The 21,938-nt window shown below is 50.2% G+C and overlaps 1 protein-coding gene across 1 annotated transcript; it reads right to left on the reverse strand.

Moving 5' to 3' along the window:
• Nucleotides 1-2,575: 2,575 nt before the first annotated feature.
• TRH (thyrotropin releasing hormone) lies at nucleotides 2,576-3,934 on the reverse strand. The gene is made up of 2 exons (XM_065886398.1): nucleotides 3,721-3,934; nucleotides 2,576-3,051 (listed from the first exon to the last, which is right to left on the reverse strand). The coding sequence occupies exons 1-2, from the start codon at nucleotides 3,932-3,934 to the stop codon at nucleotides 2,576-2,578; spliced, it is 690 nt and encodes a 229-aa protein (XP_065742470.1).
• Nucleotides 3,935-21,938: the final 18,004 nt, after the last annotated feature.

A 21,938-nucleotide genomic window follows, 5' to 3' on the forward strand; every position in this document is an offset into this window, starting at 1 on the left:
CCCCGTGTCTGGGTTTTTACTTTTTTTCTTTTTTGTGTATGTGATTGGAGAATGAACGAAGGAAGGAACAAGTGTGTCTGCAAGGTTCAGTTTTGAGTCCCTTCTGGTCTTGGAGCACTAGAGCTAACGAGGCCATTTATAAGGGTTTACTTGGTGCTAGGCACTATGCTTGGAGCTGGACACCTATTGCTCCATCTCATTTTCTCCTTTGAACAACTCTGAGAAAGGTGTAGGGATTACTGTGCCCATTTTACAGATGGGAAGACGGAGGCTCAAATTGGTTTAATCATTTGTCCAGGACTGAAGCCAATGCCCAGACCCTTTCCATCATGCTGCACTGGTCTGATCACTCTCAGGGGCAGAGGGGAAATGTTAAATGGCTGGGGGAGTGGGCTTCTCACTCTTCAAATTGTCCCATATCTGAGGAGGTAACAACAGCAGCCACACCAAGCAAGTTCGGAAGGAGGAGAGGGTAGGGTGTATTCTTGGGCAAGTACTTCACTTCTCCACACTCAACTGCAACTCAACTTCAAAAGGACATGACAGCCTTCTGGGGTGGCCATGGGATTGGATGAGAAAGTGTCTGTAAGCACTGAGCATTTAGGAAGTGCTCTGTAAGTGGCCCATGTTACCTGTATTAGGGTGTCCGCCTTCAGGGGGAGTCTGTGAGCAGAGGGTTTCCTGCTAGGGCCCTGATTGCCTTGATGGTGCCAGTGAAGAAAGCCAGAGGGCCTAGAGGAAAGGCCAGCTCTACCTTCAGGCACCTCGAGGCACCTAACCTCTGTGCCGGGTCCCTCAGCAGAAAATAGAAATATCCATCGAATGCTCAATTTTTCAGCAGGCTTCTGAGAATATTAATGGAGATGGTGGGTGTGAGTGTATTTTATAAGCCCCGAGTCTCCCTCCGACCCCACCTCACCTGAACTGCGGTTCCCTGAGGAGAGGAGCAGAGTCTCAGACACTCTTCCAACCCCTCCTCTCCCTCCCCAAGAAGGTGACCAAAAGCTATTTGCAGAAAAGCCAAATAGCCCATGTGCCCACCAAAAAGATGGTGTCCAATGCAGAGTCTCAGGCCTGAGGAAATTTCAAAGTTTGAGTCCGAGGTAGCGAAGTGGAAATGAGTGAGCCAAACTCAGCCTCAGACAAGTCACTTAACCTTTCTGTATCTTGGTTTCCTTATTAGGAAATTTGACATAATTATAGTAATGCCTAGGATTATTGTGAGGAGTAGAAGAATTAATATATGTAAAGTGCATAAGACCTGCCTGACACATAATAAGTGTTGGCTATATGTTACTACTATTATTATTTGATTCACATGATGTCAAAGTTTTTGGATTCAAGTGTCTTCAGATGGCCTCTTCATGTTAGCCCAAGTCTCCACCACTCCCTGTTATCCTACACCCAGCCTGCCTCCCTGCCTGGCCCCAGAAGGTCCCTGGTCAGAGTTGCCAACCGCAGCCTGTTCCTTTGTCCTCATTGTGCCTGCCAGATGACACAGGCTGCTGGTTCCTGCCACAGAACAATGACGATCACAAACCTGAGCCAGACCAGCCCTCTAACAATCAGGCGAACTCAAGGCAGGGTCCTGAGCTGCCTCTCACACCCATGGCTCTACCTCAGCTAGCTGTGTGTCTTCTGGCAAGCCCTTCCTCATCTCCAGGCCTCAGTCTCCCCCAGTGTCAAATGGGCTCCAGAGCTCCAGTCCACCTCCCAAGCTTGTTCTGAGACGGGGACAGTGAAAAGGACTTTTCACCCTGCCAAGGTCCCTGATTCCCTTCTCAGCGGAGCTGGGGAGCTCTCAGCCTGTCCCCTCTCAATGCTGAAAAGAGAAATCCCAGCTGAGACAGAACTGCAACGAACTGAGGTTATCCAGATGCAGGTTTTATTATCATTGATAGGGGAAAGGCGCCTAGAGGGTTACATACAAGCCGTGACTTCCAAGGTGATGTTTACAAATTCCTACACGTTTATTCCCACAGCCACCACACAACACAGCAGCACCTACAATGCTTCCCCCCACACAGCTGTGGGTCAGGGCTCTTCCCACCCACAAAAGGATGCCCAAAAGAGGAGGAGACCCGGGTACTGGGAGTGAAGTTTACACATGGCAAACCCTGACACACGGGCAAGGGACGGAAGCTGGATTTGGATATCATGGCTTCAATCCCACCCACCCTCACTGCCTGTTCACATCAGAGGCACCCTGCCCCACTCTGGGGATGCCTTAGAAGACACAGCAGGGTCATCTTAGCCAGGGCTAGGGAGGGGAGCAGGCCTGCAGGGGCGGGGGTGAGAGGGACTCTGGGATCTGCCCGCTTGCCAGTGGCGCAAAGTGGAGTAATATGAGGTTTTAACTCATAGGCTGGCTTTCTCACATCCCTGAAGTAGGCGGGTGAGGCCAGGGGGGTTTGATGTGTATGTATACCAGGGGCTCAGGTATGTATGGTCAGGCATCTAAGGAGGATGGAAAAAGGGGGTCACAAAGGGGTAGGGCATACAGGGCTCAAGACATTTTTAGACCCCAAGTTGATTTTACAAGAAACGGGGCTCACTCCTCCAGGGGCTCCCTGGCCTAGGCCGCTCGCCGCCCAGGGTGCTGCCGCTTCTCTTCATCCCCCTGGCCCCTGCTCAGGTCATCCAGGAGGCCCAGCAGGAGGCTGGCTTGACCACAGGATCCCCAGGACCCACATGGGCTTCCCAGGGCCCTCTTTCCCGGATGCTGGCGTTTCTCCGGCATCAGCTCTCCCTCCTCCTCCTCCTCTTCCCAGCTGCTTTGGGCCTGGGGATCCGCCAGCCGTCTGCCTGGGTGCTGCCTCTTGGTGAAAGTGTACTCAAGCCAGGAGGAGCGCCGGCCAGGGTGCTGCCGCTTCTGCTGGCTTATATCCTCTGGCCATGCAGCCACCTCCTCCTGCCGGCCAGTGTGCTGCCGTTTGTGGGGTCCCACGGCCCCTCCTTCCTCTTCCTCTTCCACTCCCTCTTCTGACTCCTTCTCCCTTTTGCCTGGATGCTGACGCTTGGAGAGCCAATACGGTTGAAAGATCTGGGACTCTGGGGAAGGAAAGAGGCCAGTGAGGGACCCCCTGACCCCTAGATGCCCACTTCAGCCTTCCTCCCAGTCAAGGCAGATCCCCACAGCATTCACCCAGATTCATGGCCTTGCACCTGCCTCTCAGATCTCACAGACACATAGACACTCACACAGATGGTCAAGGGCATGGCCTCTGGTTCCAGTCTCAGCTCTGCCACTCCCTAGCTGTGTGACCGTAAGCAACTCACTTAACTTCTTTGAGCCTCAGTTTTCTTCTGTGTAAAGTGGGGTGTGGGAGGGTAGTAACAGTACCTGTCTGACGCTTAGGAAGAGCCCATCGTGTGATAAGGTGTTTGAAGTGCTTAGAACAGTGCCAGGCATATGCGTGCCTAGTAGGCTGTAATTAACGCTGTCACACACAAAAAGACTCTCTCTCCCTGGCACAGAATCTTTCCTACTGAAGGTCTGCCCTCTGAAATATTCCTGAAGCTGCGATGGAAAAGGAGTCTGGTCCCAGGAAAGGGTCAACTCACCACCTGCCGAGGGTGTGGCCAGTGGGAGTTTCTGAGCTTCTGAAAGGCAAGAGGCTGAATGACCAAGTCGCTCCCTCCCCTTTGCGGCCGAGTTTCCCCTAAACCTCTCGGGCGTCCTCCTCTCAACCCGCAGCCCCACACAATCCTGCCCCTTACCTGATTCCCTATCTTCCTGGTCCTCTCGGAGTCGCTGGAGGTCTTCCCGGAGGAGGAGGAGGGGCTCCGCCTGCCGCAGGAGGTCGTCCAGGCCCAGTTGCTCGGCGGCCATAGCCGCCTCCTGCTGGGCCACCTCCGGCTGTGCGCGGCCGCCGGGGACACCGGTCAGGGTCAGGGTCAAAACAATGGCAAGCAGAAACCAAGGGCCGGACATCGCGGCGCCTGGGGTAGGGAGGACAGGGAGAGAGAGCATAGGTGCCCCCCTAGGCCAGGGGGAACCAACCGTTCAAACACCCTTCCGGAGCAGGACCATCTGCCACCTTACGGGGGGCGGGGCGGGGACAGCCGGAGGGTCTGCCTCGGGTCCTGGGCGTCCTCACCCGTAGGGATGCTTGGAGAGCCTGCCCGCGCTCAGTTCTGCCTGCGCGAGCCTGGAAGCCGTGGGAGCCCCATCGCCACCGCCACTTCTCAAGGCTACGCGGAGCTGGGGAAGCCAGCGCTGGGGTTGACTGTCCAGGAGTGTAACCACGAAGACTGCAGCGCGGGTCCGACGGCCAGGATGCTAATTGCAGCGTCGCAGGCTAAAATTCTCCCCAAGTTTCCCAGCGCAACGCTCTCATTCCAATACTCCTTCTACAACGTTCTGATTGCAACGCTGACTCTATTTCTAATGCTAAGATTCTATGGCTAGGCTACTAATCTAATTCTAACGCTAAAATCCTAATTTCAACGTTAATTCCACCTCTAAAATCCTATTTTAGCGCTGAGAGTGAGATTCTAAGGCTGAGATTCGATTCCACCGGGAAAATTCTGTTTCTAACGTCCGGATTCGAATTCTAACTCCCAAGATCTCCCGCCGATGTCCTGCCCAGCGCTGCCTCAGCTTGCCCCCCCGCAGGGGTAGGATGCGAACCTTCCCCTGACACGCTGCGCGAGCGCTGCAGAGGCCGGGACATGCGTGCCCACCCGGGAGGGACCGCCGCCACTGCCCGCGCCGTGCCTCCGTCGGGCCCCGGCCTGAGCTGTGGAAGATCCGGGGGTACGAGCGCAGCGCCCCTCCTGGGCGCACTCCGGGCTCGAAAGCCGCCGCTTTCCGCGGGGCGCACCCGAAGGCGGGCGGAGGGCCCCCTTTCCAGGGCTACAGACGCGGCCTGCGTGGGAGAAGGGACGGAGGTAGTTACCTGCCCGGCGCGAGCTCCGCGGACTGGTCCGGGATCCTGGGCTCCGATCCGGAGTTTTGGGGTCTGGAGTGGGCGGGTCAGGAGTCGGGGAGCGCTCGCAGGACCCGGGACGCCGGCTGCCAGCTTCTCGGCGGGGCTGCTGCTTATATCTGCGCGAGGCAGCGGCGCGGGTGAGGTCAGCGGGGAGGGGTCGCGGCCGCCGGGAAGGGACGCTGACGGCAGCCGGCCCCGTGGGTACCCCGCCCGCCAGCCTGCCCGCCCGGCCGCCTGCCAGCCAGCTCCGCCGGAACTATGGGGCGGGGACGGCGGGGGCGGCGGGGGGTGGGAGGGGGAGCGAGGAGGCACAAGCGGCAGAATAGGGAGGGGGCTGGTGCCGGGTTGTTTCTGCACCCAGCTTCGAAGGTCTTTGAGAACACTCGTGTAGGGGACAGAGAGTTGCTAAGAGAATCACACAATTACAAAGATGCACACAGGAGAAAATCGGAGATAGAGACAGAGACCGAGAGATGCATACAGAGAGAGATACAGAGCAGTCACACACCAGAGAGACCGAAAGACACAGAGACAGTCAAGACAGGAGGTGGCGAAGGGAGGGAGAGTATAGGAGAGACTGAGAAATGAATAAAGTGGACAAGTGGACCTGGGCTTTGATCTTGACTCTGTCACCTCTGGAAAATGCCTCCCCCTCTCTGGCCAAATTTCCTCATCCGTACAGTGGGGGAGGGAGACAGTTTTCAGAGTTCCAAAACTGATGGCCTATGGGCTACCACTAGTTCATAGCTGGTTTTGTTTGAGTACCATAGTGTTTTTGAAAAAAAAATCTGAATAACCAACATCTTAAAACCAGGAGAACTCAGGAAAAATATGGATTTATGGCTTCTCTTGAAAATCTCTTGGAAAAAGTGGTCTTGCATTTCCTCCTGACAACAGCCAGCTGGAGCTGAGCCTGGCCGATCCTGGTCACTACACTCTCCACCACTTTCTACTTCCAATGTGTGGCTCTAGTCACGGAGGAGGAACATTGGAGTTTGTGACTCCCTGATGAGAAGTTTTTTTGGATCTACCTCACCCAGGCAAAAGAGGGGAGAGGATACAGGGAAGAGAAAAGCATAGATGCTGAGGAGCTTGTCCACCAATCAGTCCCCAAAGTCAGATGATGCATTGGAGGAGAGCGTTGCCACATCTAGTACTAGGCACAGCCTCCGTACTGAAACATTTAATGGGCACCCACAGTGTGCCAGGCTCCTTGGTCCCTCCTGGAGAGACAGAAGTGAGCCAGGCATACTTAGAGGGAACCACGTTTTAGGCAGAGCGAACAACATCAGTGAAGGCATCTCCTACCTCTGGACAGTCTCAACATTATTCTCTCTCCCCATGTGATACTTCTTCAGCCCAAAACTTTCAGTACCTGTTGCATGTCTCAGGCCACACCGGTGGTTTGACAAGGGAACCCAAAGTGTTTCATTGTTACTCCTTTCCTTGGCAGAGCACCCAACTTTCCAGGTACCTCCACCATCTCTCTGCGGCAGTGTCACATGTGTGGATGTGAAATAAGCTCCAGGATATATATATATATATTTTTTAAATCTTTATTTATTTTTATTTTTGGCTGCGTTCAGTCTGTTGCTGCGCATGGGCTTTTCTCTAGTTGCGGCGAGCATGGGCTACTCTTCATTGCACTGCACAGGCTTCTCATTGGGTGTCTTCCCTTGTTGCGGAGCATGGGTTCTAAGCACACGGGCTTCCGTAGTTGCAGCGTGTGGGCTCAGTAGTTGTGGGTCTCGGGCTCTAGAGCGCAGGCTCAGTAGTTGTGGCACACGGGCTTAGTTGCTCCGTGGCAAGTGGGATCCTCCCAGACCAGGGCTCGAACCTGTGCCCTGCATTGGCAGATGGATTCTTAACCACTGCGCCACCAGGGAAGTTAAGTGAAAAAGAGAACAATTTGTACAGGAGATGGACTGTGTGATGGTGCAGGAGATGGACCGTGATGCTCTTGTGCAGACTCCCTCCGGAGGGATGCAAGAGTACAGAGCCAGCAAGCTGGGGAGCCAGAGAAGGGGAGGGCAGTTGGGGGCTTGCTTTCACTGGCAGCCCTTAGTGGTGTTTGGATTTTTTTCTAAGTGCAGGATTACCTATCCACAAACCAACAGACAGCACCAAAACACAAAACAACAAAATCTCGTGCGAGTCTGAGACTGGAAAGGAGTGATGCGTGGATGGATAGAAAAGCTGCCTCTCGGAGGTGAAGTGGCTGGAACATTGCCCCCTGGTGAGCCCATTCGATGCATTTCTATAATCAGGTATCCGACATGCTTGTTAGGAGGAGAGTTCCTGGATGGCTGGGGCGTGGGGAAGGAGTTCCCACATAGCGCAAGGGACCAGAGAGGATAGTACAGGCATCTGAGGTGTCCTCAGCAAGCCAACTTTCTCCCTCCCTTCCTCCTTCCCTCCCTTCCTTCTTTGAGCAAATACCCACTGAGCCCTTAGTAGGTACTAGGACCTGTTCAAGACCTTGGGCACTGTATTAATGATGGTTTCTGATGGTTTGACCTCTGGGGTCTTGCTGACTCTGGAGGGCCTGCCCCTCCCTGGGTAGCCAGTTCCTAGAGATAGTAAAGAACTTCCATGAGAACACCTTTCACATACAAACTAACCAATCCAGAGCCCTAATCCCCCTGGGTCAGGTGCCAGACCGGTAGGGACAGCCCTGATACCCCAGAGCTCACTAGTATTATTCAAACTAACCAATCCTAAACCTGTTTACCCCACTTCACCTGTTCCATCTCGAGACACCACAATAAAGGCTCTTGCCCACTTTTCCCCCACTCCCTGGTCCCTCTGCCTCCTGATGGACCTTGGTGTTTCCCCTTGCGGCCCTGCATGGTGTGGTCTGCCCCCCTCTTGGGAAACGTGAGTAATTCAGTGACAGTCGTCTCCTGATCTATTGGCCTTACCATACCTGAATAATGATAAAAATCACATTTTAAAACAGAGACCCACCAGGACAACAAGTCAGGGACCTCCTCTCTCTCTCTCATGGAACTAAGAGTCCAGTCGATATATTGCATATATTTTTCTAGCTTGCTTTATTTTTTTCATCTGATGATAAAAAATGTGCTTGATTTCAAAACTGTAGCTGCTTATCAAATTAATATGGCTATGCTTGTGAAAGTGAATAATGGGGTACTTTAATGGTGAGTTTGTATGCTATTTCTGACTCCCAGTGCCTACAACTACCACCGCCACTCACCCCAACACACACACATACGTCTTCCTGAAGGAGGGCTATTGAGTCCCTGGGAGGGTTTGAAGCAGCCTCACTCAGAGTTAAAAGTTCATTAAAAAATGAAAAGGTAGGCTGGGTGAGGCTGCTTCAGGCCTTCTTCAGCTTAGGGTTGATAAAGGCCCTGCAATATCTGTGGGACATCTCTGAACAGGGAGCAGAGGGATTTTGAGAGAGGAGGACAGAGGAACTCAGGGAAGGCAGGGTCTTGAAATCAAGCACAATTTTTGTCATCAGATGAAGAAAAAACCAAGTTAGAAAAGTATATGCAATGTAATGACTGGACTCTTAGCTCCATGAGAGGGAAAGGAGGACCCTGATTTGTTGTCCGGCTGGATCACTGCTTTAAAATGACCTCTCCCCCCCTTTCTCTTATTGTGTACGACCCTCTCCCCGCCCCACATCCACTGTGTGCCTGGGCTGGAACTGTGCTGGACACCTGGGCATATACTGGAAATACTTGTTGAATAAAGAAATAAATCCATGATTGAATTAAGAACTGAAAAGTTTGCAGTGGATTCGTCATCAACAAAGCCATCGATCAACTGGGTCAAAAATCTCCAATGGAGGGCTTCCCTGGTGGCGCAGTGGTTGGGAGTCCGCCTGCTGATGCAGGGGACACGGGTTCGTGCCCCGGTCCGGGAGGATCCCACATGCCGCGGAGCGGCTGGGCCCGTGAGCCATGGCCGCTGGGCTTGCGCGTCCGGAGCCTGTGCTCCGCGGTGGGAGAGGCCACAGCAGTGAGAGGCCCGCGTACCGAAAAAAAAAAAAAAAAAATCTCCAATGGAATCTGATTAGGGGGGTTTCTGGAGTGAATTTATATGGAGAAAAGACACACTAAACGGACTCTTCTTCCTGGAATCCTTGAGATAATTTTTATGATCTTGGGGAAGAGAGGACCTTTATTATTTTGACAGCAAAAGCAGAATACAAAGGAAAGGACTGAATATATAAAAGGGACCATTTTCTGTAATTAAAAAGCCACCATGTGGTGGATACAAAAACCTACACGGGATAAAATTGCATAGAACTGTCTGTACACACGCACACACGTGAGTACAAGTAAAATGGGAAATCTGAAAAAGTTCAGTGGATTTTATCAGTGGTACTACAATTTTACAATTTTAACCACTAGGGGAAGCTGGGGAAAGGGTACCTATGACCTCTTTGTATTGTCTCTTAAAACGCAGGTAGGTAATTCCCTGGTGGTCCAGTGGTTAGGACTTGGCGCTTTCATTGCTGAGGGTCTGGGTTCATTCCCTGGTCGGGGAACTAATATCCCACAAGCCATGCAGCGAGGCCAAAAGAACCCCCCAAAACCAAAAAAACACATAATAAGACAACACAGGTCTTCTGTGTCCTCATTGCACAGATGACAAAACCAAAACTCAGAGAGGTGAAAGGCATACCTGAGTCCCTCAGTGAATTAGCAACAACCTCAAGACCAGTGTTCTACCCAGTGTCTTTCCTTCATGCTGCCTGGGTCAGGGTTTTCTCTAAAGGAGCTGGAAATGACCAAACCCTGGCTGGCAGAGTGGGTTCAGCCTTCCACCCCACGTCCTACCCCACCCCCAGGATCTTGTTCTGGTTTTGTTGACAGCAAATTGCCATAAAAAGAGTATCGTCTACTCTGAACTCAGCAAAAGCAATGTTGAGAATGACCAGGCCAGCATTCTACAATGAGGACCATACAGCAGAACCTTCTAAGCAATGCATCATAAAATCCATAAATGACTTTTAATTTTTAAAATTTATTTATTTTTGGCTGTGTTGGGTCTTCGTTTCTGTGCGAGGGCTTTCTCTAGTTGCGGCGAGCGGGGGCCACTCTTCATCGCGGTGCGCGGGCCTCTCACTGTCGCGGCCTCTCTTGTTGCGGAGCACAGGCTCCAGACGCACAGGCTCAATAGTTGTGGCTCACGGGCCCGGTTGCTCCACGGCATGTGGGATCCTCCCAGACCAGGACTCGAACCCGTATCCCCTCCATTAGCAGGCAGATTCCCAACCACTGCGCCACCAGGGAAGCCCCATAAATGACTTTTTAAAAATATTTGTCTATTTTGTTCACTGCTCTATCCCTAGCACTGAGAACCTGATATATAGTAGATGTTCAATAAACACTTTTTAAAAAACATAAAATATGAGTATCATCTTTTCTGGAAACTTTGGGGGTCCCAGCTCCCCCAAAACATTAAGCCCCTAATAAATGACTCTCTAGTGGAGGGATTTCAGACACCATGATGGGAAAAGAGTTGTATTTCAGTGCCAGGAGGATTCCTGACAGCTGCTATTTTTATTCCACTTAAGCCACCCTTGGTCACAGCACAGCTGCCGGCAAAGAAGAGCTGCCTCAGTCCATTCTGTCCAGAACCCTTCAATTCCATACACATTTATTGAGTGCCACCTCCACATAGACAATGCAGGGAAGGGTAAACTTTACATGGTTCTCTCTGTTTGTAGGGTTAAATTCTTAGCCTGGCATTCAAGACCCTTTATAATTTGGGCACAATCTAAGCTCCTCCCCTGCCAGCTCTCCTTTTATTCCACATCCAGACACCGCCCACCACATCAAGCAATGGAACCCATTTTACAGATACGCTGTGCAGTTTCACACCTCCATGTTACCCCTTGCCACCTGTGAGCCACTTACTTAAGCTTTAGCATCTACTGCAAGTGCCTATTCATCAATTCATCCATTTATTTGCTCATTTAATAAACATTTCCTAAGCAAGTCATGTGTTGATTGTTAGGGTCACTGAGAGGATCCCGAAAGGAGCACTGTTCTGAAGATATTAGCAGTCTGGGAGGGGAGGAGAATGTGTCCACATAGACTGCATTGCAGGGTACCAAGTGCTCAGAAGCCCTGGAGTGGGGCCATAGATCCAGCCCATAGGGTCAGGGATGGCGTGTTGGACAAGACTTGGAGTTACTTTGGATGAAAGGACCTGCCAGAAGGCTTTCTCTGGCCACCCTGGCTGAAACAGGTGCCCACCTCACTTTCTCTTCCTTGCCAGCCTTTATCTTTAAGTGCCACCGGTTATTTATTTCCTTGCCCCTTGTTTATTGTCTGCCTCCCATACCAGAATCTTGCTTCATGAGCGCAGCTTCTTGTTCCCTGCTGTTTTCAGTTTCTGGCACAGAGCTGGCGCTTGGTAAAGAGTTACTGAGTGACTGACTGCATGAATGAATGCGTTCAGCCCAGAGAGAGTGAGCACAAGATGCCTGGCCCTGTCTTTTGAGCTGAGGTGGCACAAAGGCAACCTCCCTGCATCATCTCTGGACACGCACGAGAGGGTCAGGACATTTAGCCGAAGGAGGAACAAACATGGTGGGGAGCAGTTTTGGAGGTGACCCGAAGGCTAGAGCAATCAGGGCAAGCTTCCCGGAGGTGGATGGGCAGGAGAATGGGGGTAGTCAGGACAAGCAGAACTGGAAACAGGGGAGTCCACGCTGTTCGAGGACCTGCTTTTCTTCCGTTCCTGAGCAGAGACGTCTTCTCCCCAACCTCCCCTCGCCAGAGCAGCATGGTCCAGAGAGGGATAATGTCCAGGGACTGTGGAGGTTTCCCACTCACTGTGAGATGCCAGGCAGAGTCTGTCCTGTCTGGGCTCAGGGCCGGTCCAGGAGTCTGCTCTCACAGTCTAGACTGACAAGCTGAAGGCTTGAGCCCCACCAACCGAGGCCCTGTGCCCCTATGAGGTCTTACATTCCTGCCGAGAGGCCAATTGCAGATCTGTGTGGCCCAGATTGTTTCCAAAGAGCAATTTTTTGCCCAGCTGGAGCTTGCTGAATGGAGCTTGTGCTCAGGGAGGGCCCGGTGGTTGCTGAGATGCCGCCAGCGACAGAGCTGGCATGGAGCTGGATGCACGTGGGCGGTTCTGGAGTGTTATCTGATGCATTTAGGTGACATGGAGCACATACACATATGTGTTTATGCACCTGTCTCTGCACCACACGTGCACCTTGAGTGTGTATATGTATATATGTGCAGTCCTTGTCTGTATGGTGTGCATGTATGCATGTGTGTTTGTGCCCAGGGGTACCGGTCAGTGTGCACATGTGTTGCACACCTATCTGTGGCCTAGTCTGGGACAGGGTCTAGTGATCATCCTAGGGTCCAGCTGGTCCCTGGTGAGCCCATGCAATGAAGGCACAAGGCTCTAGATCCAACGTTCTTCCTGTGGATAAGCCACCCTCGTTGCCTCCTTCAGCACTGACCTGTTTACTCTTTCATTCTCTGTTCTTTGCTAGCTAGTCTGGTAAGTTAACATGTGTCAATGTAACAGAAGGAATTTCCTTGAGGACAGAGTGTGTTCATCTCCCAGAGAGCTTAGCACACAGTGGGTGCTGAGGAGGAGATGAGTATGGAGAGGGACAGCAGAAAGAGATTGTGTGTAGGAACCAACTCCTGGGTGCCCTGCACACGTTTTTTCTCATTTAATGCACGCAGTCCTATGAGGTCAAAATTATTCTGCCTCTTTACAGAAACCAAGGCTCGGAGTGGTGAAGTGACTTGTTCAAAGTTACACAGCCAGGAAATAGAGGAACATGGATTTGAACTCAGGTTTGCGTTATTCCGAAGATTTTCCGCTTTATCCCACTGGAAGGGAATCTACCCAGATGAAAATAGCTGGAGTTAGGATGCTGACGAATACGGAGAATTTTTCTTCCTTTTACAAAATTTTATTTGATGTTTTGTTTACCTCTTCTCCTCACCACATTAAAGAGAGTATTATTTGATGTCTCAAGGCCCATAATAAAGAGTGAGACTCTGACTTTTGAAATATCATGAAGCTTATCTTTGGATCCTCTCAGGCTGCTGATTCTGATGAGGACGGAAGCGCTTTGGGTGGGTTGGGGTGGGGATGGGTGATAAACCGCATGCTGTCTGTGAGCCACAATCACTGGTGGATGAGACACCTCATCATCCATCAGGCCTGCCAGAGATAACAAGCCCCCACCCCTGCCATCACTTCTCTTATTACAGGAGAAAAATGAAAACCAACTGCAAATCACCTTGGCCATTTAGGTATGTTTATCTTGCTGTCAGCCACAAGCAGCCTCTATCCCAATGTTCCTGGCTAATTAGAGCTTGTCCTCAAAGTACATGGAGTCTGAACCCTGAATATTGCAAGTCGGGGAGCAGGTATTAATCTGCTACTAACACTAGGCCATGAGTCAGGGTGACAACAGACGGAGGGAGAGGGCCGCAGCAGGTGCTGACGGAGACTTCCAGTTACTCTGGCCCAAGGAGATGCCCATTGCCCCTTCTAAGAGTCGTGTTCCTTTTCATTGCCCCATGAGAACTCACTTGTGAGCCTGGAGTGGACACCATTGCGCTTTGGCCTCCTGTATCCATCCTTTGACTTCCAGTAAGCAGAAGGAGCCATCTTTCCTCCTGGGGAGTTGCCTTATCCCCATCCGGTGTGGCCTTGATGGGATACAAGCCAAACCACCCCGTCTCAGTGCAAGGGGTAGGCATGTGGCCCAAGCTTGGCCTGTGGAACCCAGTCTCTCCTGGGACTTGGACTCCTGGGTGGAGAGATGGCAGAGCTGTTGGGGAGAGGGAGGCATTCATATCAGTAGCAGCGACAGTGCTGGGATAGGATGTTTGGAAAGTCTCGGCTGCCTGGACCCTCCAAGGCTCTCCTTTTTGCTTCAAGCCTTTAGTGTTCCTGCTGAGAAATAAATCCCCCTTTAGCTAGAGTTGGGCTCTGCTGTTTGCAGTCCTGACTGTAAGCCTCCTCCTCTGTACTAGGATCTCTCGAGATTCTGCTGTGATTTCAGGAAAGAGAGCTAGTAGGAGGGAAGAGGAATGCTGAGGATTGGGAAGGGTGAGGGGATACAGCTGGGTCAAATGGAGGTCAAGGACAGCAAGAAAACAAAAAATCCCATGCAGGGGCCCAAAGGTGTGCCAAAAATGTTCTCAGCACGATCATAAATAATTCTCACAAACTTGAAAGAAAGTCTTATTTCATTTGTATAGGCAGCTATTATATTCATATGGTCAGCTCCGGTCTCCTTTTTTCTTATGACAGGACCCCAGGTTTACAGAGGAGAAGCACCCTCCTCTGCCCTCGGGCCTGTTGGTTTGGGTAGGGCTAGCATCACCTTGAGACCCACGTGACCAAGGCCTGGCCAATCAGGGTGTGAATCGCCCCAGGTTCAAGGACAGAGGTACGGCCAAGCCGGGCCAATGAGACTCAAACTTGAGACTTTTACTGAAACTAAAGGTAAGAGGTGTTCTTTTCAGGTTGGGGTTGTGGGACGTAAGCCCAGAACTGCTGGGGGCCATGCTTACCACCTGATGGAAAGATTCTGCTTGTGAATGTTGCCACCACAAAGGTAGGTGAACCAAGAACTGGGAAGTAAATTGGTGTCTCATGACACTGTTTGAACATATCACTGGAAGAGCTGATAAGTTCTTTTTCTGTTTTGGTCAGTCTGTGCTGTCCTTTCTGTCACTTGCAACCTAATGACAACAGATGAAACTCAAAAAGTAAAGAGGGGCTTCCTTGGTGGCGCAGTGGTTGAGAGTCCGCCTGCCGATGCAGGGGACACGGGTTCGTGCCCCGGTCCGGGAAGATCCCACATGCCGCGGAGCGGCTGGGCCCATGAGCCATGGCCGCTGAGCCTGCGCGTCCGGAGCCTGTGCTCTGCAACGGGAAAGGCCACAACAGTGAGAGACCCACGTACCGCAAAAAAAAAAAAAAAAAAAAAAAGGTAAAGGGATCCTAGGACAGGAAAGAGGGACCATGTTGCACTGGAGCAAATTCCCCATCTTAGCCTTTGCCTCAGACTCTGGAGGCGTGCATTCAAGTACCAGCTCAGCCACTGATTCACTGGAGGGGAGGGGGGTTTAGGTACACTACTTAACATCTCTAGGGCTCAGTTTTCCTTCTGTAAAATGAAGATGAAAATAATGCTTGAGCACTCATAATAATAAAAAGATTTCAGCCAACTAATTGGTTACTACATGCTAGTCCTTATGCAAATTATTTTTCCCATACATTATTATGTTAAATCCTCATAAAAACTGAATGATGTGGGACTTCCCTGGTGGTCCAGTGTGTAAGACTCCATGCTCCCAGTGTGGGGGGCCCAGATTCAATCCAATCCTTGGTTGGGGAACTAGATCCCGCATGCATGCTGCAACTGAGTCCGCATGCCACAACTAAGACCTGGTGCAGCCAAAATAAATAAGTACTAAAAAAAAAAAAAAAAAAAAAAGACTCTGTGCTCCCAAGGTCAGGGTTGTGGGACTCAGCTTGGCCCTGTGGACAACATCTGACCGGGACTTTCAAAAGATGGGTCATTTCCAGTGGTCTCATTCGTATGTAGACAAAGGGAGACCAGAAAATTTTAAGGATAATAAAGTTTTAGGTGATTGAGTGAATGAATGAATGGGTGAGTCAAGGACTGAATAAATAAGTGAGTAAATCTGTGAATGAGTAAGTGAGTGAGATAGAAGTAAACTGGCTTCCTGCCTTATGGAGCTCCTAGGGCAACTGGGAGATAAGACAAAAACAGTATAAACAACTAGAGAACAATTATGTGCCAAGACACATAGCACCAATGATGCGTTTCATGGGAAGATGCCCCTAGGGACTGGAGATGTTCAGTCAAATTTGAAGTGTGAGATGGGGCTGATTGGGTGCTGAAGAATGGGTGATATTAGAAAAGCTTGAGAAAACATGGTAAGGCACCAGGAGAGGTCACCTAGTGCAGGTGGGGAAGTGGAGCTGGCCAAGTGCAGGAGACTTGCTCCCTCCCTGCAGACCCACCGAGCCCTCAGCACTTCTGATGCCTCTATCAACACTTATCCAGGAGTAATTTGTGGGTGCAGATCTAGGACTTGGGTTCTGGGGGGAGAAATCACAACGAAGGGTTTCTCTTAACACTAGCCCGCAGCTGGGGTGGAGAGGTGAGCCAGAGCGATCCATAACAAGCATCCTGGGTCTGGCCATACCAAAGGCCAAGACTGCCCTCATCTCCAGGGCTATTCTGAGGACTCAGCTGGCTGCAGCAAATAGATTTTCCTTTATTGGTTTTGGGGCCAGAGAGCTATTCAGGATACTTTGAATGATGCTCAGATAAACAAGGGCTTCTGAGGAGGGGAGCAGGGCTGCACAAAGCGCTCTGGAATATCATAGACCTGGTTTCTATTCCTCAGCCCACTACTACCTTGCTATGTGACTAGGGCAAGTAGCATCACTTCTCCAAACCTCAGGTTCCTCATCTATGCAACAAGGGTAGTAAAACATACCTCGTGGAGGTGATGTGAGGAAATGTGGAATGTTCCTGGCACCATGTTTGCCTGAAACAGAGCAGGTATTTGGAAAATGATAGGGTTTTTTTGTTTTGTTTTTTGTATTTTTACATCTTTATTGGAGTATAATTACTTTACAATGGAGTGTTAGTTTCTGCTTTATAACAAAGTGAGTCAGTTATACATATACGTATGTTCCCATATCTCTTCCCTCTTGCATCTCCCTCCCTCCCACCCTCCCTATCCCACCCCTCCAGGCGATCACAGAGCACCGAGCTGATCTCCCTGTGCTATGCGGCTGATAGTCTTTTATTTTCTGACTTTTCTCCAATGGGCACTTCTATTATCAGAAAAAAACATAGTTAATTTTTAAAAAATTTAAAACAACAAAAGCGTATCTGCTTATGGTCTGGGTAGAAAAAGTTTATAGGTCAGAGTTAAGCCAAGAAATAGATGGCATCTTCGAGTTGGATAGTTTGAGGATAATTCAATAAAAGGAATATTTATAAAAATATGGGCAAAGTGTACAAGGGATAGTGTTGCACCCAGGGAAGGTGGAGGACACCTGATAGCACCTCTGAGCCTAAAAGGCGAGAGTAGGCAGGAGTCACCAGAGTCCAGAGGAGGAAGGGGCTGGATGGAGAGGGTCTTGGCAGGAGTTGTAGCCTTCAGTTCAGGGACCCCACAGAGAGAAGCCGGGGATTAGACACCACGGCCTCTTTCTTCTCCCAACCTCTGATCTTCTCTGGGACTCGCCATTGGCTGAACCCAAAAGTAAACCAAGGGCCAAGGAAGCCATTGTTGAAGGCTGGTTTCCCAAGCACGGAGCAGTGGGGGGAGTTGGGAGAGTGGATCCAGATGGTCAAATAGAGAGATCCAGTCAAGGGGTTTCGGAATGCCCTGTTGATAAGAAACTTGGAGATCCCTCCCCATAAATGTGCTCTCAAGCCCCCCTCTTCTAATTGCAATCACAGCCAATGTTCCTCAATGTGGAGAGAGGAATGCAATGATGAGAACATTCTGATGAAGGATAAGCTTGGTCTTTTCAGGGACGCAGCCTGAGAATGGGAACGGGACACGGCGCTCCCTGCTCTGCAGGAATGGGCAGGGCCGGATGTCGAGTGGGAACACTGAGGATGCACTTCACACCGAAGACGTCCCGTGATTGATGAGCCACTTGAGTCCAACAGGTAGGGAAATGAAAAGAAGTTGTAAGAAGAACATTTAATAAATTCTAGCTGGAGTCTAGAAGAAAGAGACGCCCTCCTCTTGCAATTATCGCCAGTCATTTTTCAGTCCATATCCAGAGAGTCACAAATCAGCTGTTAGCATGATGGGGGCTTGGGTTTCAAGCACCCTTTGCAAAGTCTGACACTTCCACTGGGGTTGGGATGGAAGACTGAGTGCTGAGACTGGCCAGGTCACAGCCACCAGGTGGACAGAGGTCCGTGGTGGACAGAGGTCAGGGTTGCCAGCTCCTAAGATGGGATAGAGTGGACAAGGAGGTGGGGCGTGGGGAAGGTGGTAAAGAAAATGTCACACGCTCAGAACACACAGATGAACACATGTGCAAACTAATACAGAGACTCAGACACACACAAGGACACAGAGACATGAAGACAGACACACAGGAACACTCAATAGGGACACACATAGACATGCAGAGTCACAGACACCAATAGGTCCACACACCCACAAGTACACATCGAGGGACATAAACAAGGACACAAAAGACATACAGACACACACAGGGACACTCACAAGGACACAGAGAGACATGAGTCCCACACACAGGAACACACATCAAGGATACACATGGACACACAAAGTTGTACATTCAGAGAGACACACTGTGAGACTAACTGGGACAGTGATATCAAGAGCCAAAGTTAGGGGTTTAAATGGGCAGGGCACCCAAAGTCTGCTGGTTCCCTAAAACTAAAAGGAAGGGTGGTCCATTAACAACATAATGGACTATGCATTGGGTTGGTCAAAAAGTTTGTTCCGTTTTTTTCCGTAAGATCAATAGCAAACCGTATTTTAAACAAAAGGGTGTCTAGTGGTCCAACAGGGGCTATCCTAGGAGAGGCACTTGTTGGATTACAGCCCATTAAGTAAGGGTCAAGCCCAAAGTGGGGTCATACTTACAACTCAATCAACCCCACCCCCCAATCCTCTGTCTCCAGGCCCAGAATTCAGAGTCTTTTGCGGTCGTGCCCCTCAACTGTACCCCACCCCATCTCCACCACTTCTCTTGGAGCCTCAGCTCCAATCCTGCAGTGTTCCCGCTTCCCCAGATGTTCCATGTCGTTCCTGCCACCAAGCCTTTAGCCGTGTCATCCTTTCCACTGAGAGTGCCTGCCTTCTCCCTCTGCCTCTGCAAACCATACCCCGTCCCTCCCACTTGAGCCCTCCTCGTCCAGGAGGCCTTTCCTGACACCAGTGACCTCTCTCTTTCCTGTTCTACAGTTACGTTTTCCTTTCCTTCCTTCACACCTGAAGCTCAGACAGGTGAAGTGACTTGCCCAGGGTCACATACCTCAACAGTGATAGAGCTGGGATTTGAACCCAGGTCTATCTGAATCCAAAGCCCAGTCTCTTTCTGCTATACTCTCTAAGGCCCTAGAGATCAGGGGTCGCATTTCATGCACATTTAAATAGTTTCCAGCGCTTCATTATTCTAAGCAATGCTGCCATAAATATCTTCATGTTTTAGATTATGTCTTTAGCTTAATTCTCAGGAGTGAAATTAATGGTCAAGGCATGTCTCAGTCTGTTCAGACTGCTATAGTAAAACACCACAGACTGGGTGGCTTATAAACCACAGAAATTTATTTCACACAGTTCTGGAGGCTGGAAGTCTGAGATCATGGTGGCAGCATGGTTGGGTGAGGACCCTCTTCCAGATTGCAGACTTCTCATTGTGTCCTCACATGGTGCAAGGGGGCACGGAAGCTCTGTGTGGTCTCTTTTATGAAAGCACTAATCCCATTCACGAGGATTTCACTCTCATGACCTAATCACCTACCAAAGGCCTCACGTTCTAATACCATCACACTGGGCATTAGATTTCACCATATGAATTTAGTGGGGACACAAACATTCAGACCATAGCAAGGTATACGAGCATTCATTCACCCAAGAGATATTTCTCATCACCTCCACTGCTACCACTCTGGTCTGTGTCATCATTATTGCTCAGCTGGAGGTCTGCAGAGGCTTCTCAACTGGATACTCTACTCCCCACTTCCTCCTGCAGTATACTGAGAATTGGTCCCAATTCTTCTCCCCTTCCTCCAGCCACACCTTTGCCAAGGCTTCATCATGGATGGAATGGATTTCCCTGCCCCTTAACTTTGGCCTTGGCCATTGACTTGCTTTGGCCAATGGAATAGAGCAGAAGTGGGTCAGTTCCAAGCCTGGGACCTGCCCTCTTGTGCCTCTGCCATCAACATGAGAACATCCCTCAACTTCACTGCTCCTGGGGGATGAGAGGCATGTGGAGCAGAGCCGCCCAACTGCAGGCCTGTGAGAATACGTGATGATTGTTTTAAGCCATTGAGTTAGGAGGTGGTTTTTTATGCAGCATTATTGTGGCAATAGCTGACAGATACACCCTCCTCTAATCTATTCTCCACACACTGATGGAGTTATCTTTTAAATATTTTCTTTTATAATTTGTGCTTTGTGTGTTGTAACTTTTTACCGTTAATCTGCCTACCTACACCAAGACCTTGCCACTTTCTGCCCCAGGACCCCATGAATGAACCGCTGAAAGTACAGGAAGCAGTGGTGGATGATTAGGCCATAGTATGCTCAGATCTCTTCCAAGTTCATGAGGGTCGACCAAGGCAAACGTGGCCCATACAGAGGAATGAGAAGAGGCCTGAAATCCTCACAGGAAGGGGAAGAGGATAAGCCAGCTCTCATTTCACCCTCCCAAATATCTCACCATGGGCCTCACCATCCCCATTTACCCAGGCGGAAACAGAGGCTCAGGGAGGTGAAGTGACTTGCCCAGGTTGCAAGGTGAGGATGTGGCAGTAGTGAGATTGGAACTCTGGCTGGTCTGTTGCCAAAGTAGTTCCTGCTCTCTGTGCTTGGGCTGGCCTGACCCTGGGTCATCAGATGGGACTTCTCCCCATGACCTCCTACCCCCTGCTTCTGGTTAGCCCACAGATATGGCTACTTGCAGGCTGTGTGGCCTCAGACAACTGATGTCACCTCCCTGGGCTACTAGATTGCAAATCCTGTGAGGGATTTCCTTTTGTTTATTGCTCTATCCCTTGCCCTGAAACAGAGCCTGGTACTTAATAGGTCCTCAAATAAACAGATAGGTCTGTCTGCCTATCTCTTGATCAGAACCACAGGATTTCTTCCTTTGATCTCTGGACAAGATGGTGGTTGAATTTGGAGGCTATTTTGATAGGCCTTGAGTGTAGGGAGTCTTGGGAGTCAGACTGGCCTGATTCTAGCCAACTGCACCACAGGAAAATTGACTAATCTGCTCCTCGGTTTCTCCTCCATCAAATTGACCTCGTCACAGTGCCTATCACAGAGATTCAGTTGAGATTGATCGATTTTATATATATATATATATATATATATATATATATATATATATATATATATACACACAGCTGATGCTCAATAAACAGGTCTTGCTATCTGTACTAATGGTAAATGTTTAGGCTAAATGACCACTGGGAGAGGTAACTGGCCAGAAGCCTCAAAATCCCCTGGAAGGTCTATGTCTCCATCCAAGCCCTGCCCTGGCACAGGGGGCCAGGATAAGCAGCCAGGTCTCTGACTCTGGGCAGATGGGGTGGGGGGGATGGGTGAGAAACAGATTTCTAGTTGTTTTATTCCTGCCCTGAATCAGGAACCTGCTGAGATGGAAAGGAGGGAGGCAGAGGTGGCAGGCCCTTCTAATGAGTAGAGAACTCATCCAGGCAGGTCTGGCTATCGATCACCTGGCTCACAGCTCACTCCAGCACCAAGGGAAGCAGGAGGGGGAGTGTGTGTGTCCCCAGGAGCAGCATGACCTGAGAGTGGAGATGGAGGGTGGCAAGGGAGATGTACAGGACACCCAATCCCCCGTGGAGGTGAGAGCAGGGATGAGCACACATGGAGAGCCAGGTGAGTGCCAAGCACATCATGTCCTTCATAAAACTGAAGCTCAGAGAGGGAAAGTGACTTCCCCAAGGTCACACAGCTGGCATGAAGGATATGACTTCTTTGTCTAAAAGCCTGAACGCTAAATGTGCAAAAATTTTGACTCTCCAGATTGGCACTTCATTTCCATCGCAAGCTCTCTTTCTGTTAAGAAGTGGAAACTTAATCTTAGTCGTTTCAAAATCTCCCACCCCTACTACTCAATCCCAGGAGTCCCCATCTGTGCTGGTATTCTCTCTCTCTGTTTTTTAAAAAAAATATTTATTTATTTGGCTGCACCGCATCTCTGTTACGGCATGTGGGATCTTTTTAG

This window comes from Phocoena phocoena, chromosome 10 (genome assembly GCF_963924675.1).
Source record: "Phocoena phocoena chromosome 10, mPhoPho1.1, whole genome shotgun sequence".
NCBI classification, from domain to species: domain Eukaryota; kingdom Metazoa; phylum Chordata; class Mammalia; order Artiodactyla; family Phocoenidae; genus Phocoena; species Phocoena phocoena.

Excerpts from the sequence above, each read along its gene's own strand:
- TRH (XM_065886398.1), bottom strand. The coding sequence starts at position 3,934 with ATGTCCGGCCCTTGGTTTCTGCTTGCCATTGTTTTGACCCTGACCCTG. Across the intron at positions 3,052-3,720 it reads CCAGGAAGATAGGGAATCAG|AGTCCCAGATCTTTCAACCG; the intron begins GTAAGGGGCAGG and ends TTCCTTCCCCAG.